Source organism: Haliaeetus leucocephalus, unplaced genomic scaffold (genome assembly GCF_000737465.1).
Source record: "Haliaeetus leucocephalus isolate CR32 unplaced genomic scaffold, Haliaeetus_leucocephalus-4.0 Scaffold229, whole genome shotgun sequence".
Lineage (NCBI taxonomy): Eukaryota > Metazoa > Chordata > Aves > Accipitriformes > Accipitridae > Haliaeetus > Haliaeetus leucocephalus.
In genome coordinates, this window is record NW_010972665.1 from 361560 (window position 1) to 365815 (window position 4256).

The 4256-nt window shown below is 53.9% G+C and overlaps 1 protein-coding gene across 1 annotated transcript in view; it reads left to right on the forward strand.

The window, feature by feature from the left end:
• The first annotated feature begins 864 nt into the window (after positions 1-864).
• The window catches only part of PAX2 (paired box 2), an 84485-nt gene continuing 81093 nt past the window's right edge, over positions 865-4256 (forward strand). Inside the window, exon 1 of the mRNA XM_010567710.1 lies at positions 865-907. Within this exon, the coding sequence (XP_010566012.1) occupies positions 865-907 (43 nt within the window). The remainder of the gene's footprint in view (positions 908-4256) is intronic.

Here is a 4256-nt window from a genome sequence, read left to right on the forward strand (position 1 = left end):
CGCCGGGTCCCGAAGGCGGCGGCCCCCCCGCGCCGAGCGCCGCCGGCCCGGCCCTCCTTTCTCCTCTCCTCTCCTCTCTCCTCTCCCCTCTCCTCTCCTGGCCGCGCTCGGCTCGGCGCGCTGGCGAATCAGAGAGTGTCGGAATCTATTGCCTTTGTCTGACAAGTCATCCATCTCCGGGGAGGCGGGCGGGGGGCTGAGGGCGCTGCGGCTTTTAGAGAGACACACACCGGGAGCGGAGGCTCCAGTCTCCGGCCCCGGCTCCTCGCAAGCACTTCCCACCTCGGGCGAAAGTCCGCCGGGCGCCGGATCCTCCGCCCGGCCGAGAGGAGGGGGCGCGCCCGCCCGCCGCTCGCAGCTTTCCCGGGGATTGCTACTCCGCTTTGAACTTAAATGAACTAGCCCCGGACCGCGGGAGGAGGAGGAGGGAGAGCCGCGTCCTCCCGCGCCTTCTGCCGCCTGGCCGCCGGCCGCACCTTGCTCCGGCACCCCCTCCCCGCCGCCGGGGATGCTCTGAGCCCTCCCAGCCATGACACCCACCTGCCCCCCGGCGCCGCCAGCCCCTCGCTCCCACGGACTCTGCTGACTCCGCCGGCCCCGCCGCTCCGGCCCCCCAGCGCCGGCGCAGCCCGCCCGCCCCCCGGAAAGTACTTCGCTCCCCGCTCCGCCGGGCAGGGGGGCCAGCGCACCCCGCCGCTCCCCTCCTCTCCTCTCCTTGTGTGGTTTTTTTTCCTTTTTTTTTTTGTTTTGGTTTTGGTTTGGTTTGTTTTTTTGTTATTTTTTTTTCTCCCCTAAGTCTTGAAGTTGAGTTTTAGAGGCGACACGGCGGCTTCAGCCGATTTCTTCCCCTTCCTTTGCCTCCCCATGGATATGCACTGCAAGGCAGACCCCTTCTCAGCAATGCACCGTGAGTACTGGAGCCCGGCTCCTTCCGCTGCTCTCCCTCTTTCTCATCCCTCCATTCCTCCTTCCCCGACCATTCTTCCTCACCTGATCCTCCTCCAGGTCCATCCTTTCACCGCCGGCCTCTCCTCCCCTGGCCGAAACCGGGCTTAGAGGGGCGTTCAGAAGGCAGGACGGGCATCGCCGGCCCCGGCGGCAGAGCGAGGGTCCCGAGCAGCCCAGGGCCCGGGAGGAGCAGAGCTCCGGGCCGGCGGCGGGGCGGGAGCCAGGACCCCCAGCCCGGGGGGCAGGTGGCTGCGTGCCGTGTGCGTGTGAAAGAAAACACCCCCCGAACCAGGTCTCTCCTCCGCAAAGGCACTTTCCCCCATCGCCCCTCGGACAACACGAGTTTATTCCGACTGGTGTCAGCCCCCCCCCGGGCCGGACCCTGTCCCTGCCCCTTCCCCTGCCCCTGCCCCGCCGGACAGGGCCGGGGCTGCCCGCAACCCCGCGTGGCTCTAAACCTCCAGTTTCCCCCGCGATCTGATTCTGTTTGCTTTGATTTCGGATTTCAGCGGCAGAGAGGGGAGACGCCAGTTTCAAATTAATGGCGGGTTGGTCGGTGGCTGTTCCGTGCTTCGGTTTGGTCTGGTTTGGTGAAAGGTTCGACTGCGGGAAAAATAGGACAACTGTACGGCCGGGAGACCTGGCAGCTTCGGAGGCTCACAAGAAGTCACGGTCCCTCCTGGTTTATTTACCAGGTCGCCAGTGTGCATTTTAAATGCATTCCTGGCACAGAGGAAAGTGCATTCGTGATATATTTTCACTGTAAAGAACCTTTCTATAAGAGGGGGACGAAGGAAAGCGAAAAGATCCCTTTACCGGGAACTTAGTGTAACGAGGAATTTTCAGGGACTTTAATTTCACCGCACGGAGGGAAAATAATTCCGAGATTTAAATTAGAGAGAAAAAAACCCACAAAAAACAACAACAACAAAAAACCCAACCAAATAATAGAAAGCCGAGATTGAGAGCATCTTGAGTTAGAAAATGAATAATTAAGAGCAATTTGTAACTTTTGACACCGAAACTTTTGAGGACACGCCCTGCCCGCTGCATAAAAACAAACCGAAAAGATATAAAATGGAAATGCTTGAAGTTTAAAAAAATCCGGATTTTGCCGTGAGAAGGAAGGCGCAGAAATAGAAACCCATGATCAGATCCCCAAACGTGGATGTAGGTAACTGTCTTCCTTTTTCCAAATTAATGATTTCCAGGATATATTGCTTAAAAATGTAGGGTTTAATTTTCGAAGACCTTTAACAGAAAATAGTCCGTGCATTAGACGTTATTTTTAGTTTTCGGCAGTGCGACCTGCTTTCAGGCGCGATTGCAGTAATTCTGCCTCCGGTACGATCCGGAACATGTAGGCAGCCGAAAGAGGCATTTCACCGTCGCTGATTTTTTAAAAACTCCAGTGAGATTCGTGAACAATTTTGGCTTCCGATTAAAAAAAAAATAAAATCAACGTTCGATTTGTTCCCTAAAGTGTATTTCTAGAGCTACAGACCCTAGATATTAGTAAGCAATTAAAATACATACGGGCGCGGACTCCTGACACACACACACACACAGACAGCAAAACACGATCTGTACGAAAGCGGTACGACGGGCTGGGTATGTGTATATACAGACGCCGGCACTTATACGCGGATAAATACACGTAAATATCTTACTGCTCTGATAGAAATAACCTTAGAAAACCACGGGGCAGAGCAAAACAAACTCGTGTGAAAAATATCAGGGCTGCAATAATTTGAATTATTAATTTTTAATCTTTTTTGCATCTGTTGCCTTTTAATACTTTGTAATGCGAGTTATAAAAGGTGCTTTGAATTATTTATCATGGAGTTGCCGAAGAAATTGCTGTCTTGTAACTTTAGAGGCAACATGTGCAAAAGGGGTTCTGAACAAATGAAGAAAACACACAGCAACGTATACCCGCGGGTTTTAGTGGAGGAAGATAAATATTCCCCCTCCACTCTGAAGCCCTAAATATGTTTTCGGAAAGACTAACAAAAGAATGCAACAAATAACCCCCGGCTCATCGGGGAAGGGACGGGGAAGCCAGCCGGCGCCCTGGCCGAGGCGGCTGGGAGGGGGATATGTGGAGGTGTTACTGAAGGGGTGGGGGAGATGGAAAAAACTCTATTTGTACGAAAGGACTTGGATCGATCGCAGGGCAATGAGAGTTTCCACTAAGTTCAGAGCCAATACGTCAGTGTCAGAAGCAGGGGAGAAAAAAACCTCAGCGAAAATACAAACAGATCATTTTTCAGCAAACTGCAAAACGAACTAAGATCTCTTGGCGAGGAAGATACAGAAGGTTAGGGTTGTGTGAAAGGAAAGCTTTAATACAGAGTGCACTCCACAGCTATATCAGCTGGGTATTGCGGAGATAGAGACACCCAGGTAGCAGCGCCAGCGAAGCTGCACCGCCTGCGAGTGTGCATCTCCCCACATGCCCGGGTAAAGGCGACCTGCTCCGGTCTCTAAGGCAGACCACCCCAAGTGCAAGCGGTTCACAACCGCCTGTCTTGCTGAGTCCCAAAAGGAGATATTTCCCTTTATTCCTGTCATCCCGTTCCTCCTGCCCACGCTTAGCAGGTGCATACTTATTTTTTCCCCAAGTTATTTCGATATGGAGAAGGACAGATCGGAAAACAGCGATCCTAGCAGTCCTATCTGAGAGACCGCAGTTTTTTGCCTGGAGAGGGGGGAACAGATGAAAACGGAGCATTTTAAATTCTCTCTGAATTAGATTGTGGTTCGGGGGAGGAAAGACGGAACGGTGCGAGTCTGTTAGATTTTTATTTTTTTTTTACTGGAGGATTTTTCCTTTAAAGATCGAAAGCTGAAGAGAGAGAGGGTCTGTCTGTAAATGAACACCGGCCGCGGGACACAAAATATTTTCTTTCTCTCTCCCTACATTTTTTGCCTTTCTCTTGTTCTCTCTGAATCCGTTCAACTCGCATCCGAAAATAACGGGAGAGGACGCGTTGTATGGGGGACATGCCGCGGGGTGAGGGAGGGCGGGGTTCGCGAGTAACTGTAATTGACAATGTGATAGAAAATCGCGGAAAGAAAATGAAAGGCGAGAGGAAAAGCCCAAGAGTAGAGAAAAGGGGGACTGCGGCAGGGTCCGCCCGAAGCCGCTCAGCAGCTGAGCTCCGGAGTTCGGGAGCGCATCCCTCCCCAACTCTTGGGAGAGGAGCCGGCGCGGGCACTGCCTCCGTCCTCGCCCCACCACAATGGCCCCGAGTAGCCGCCGCTCCGGCGTCCCGGGGGGGGGGGGGGGGGGGGGGCGGGGGGGG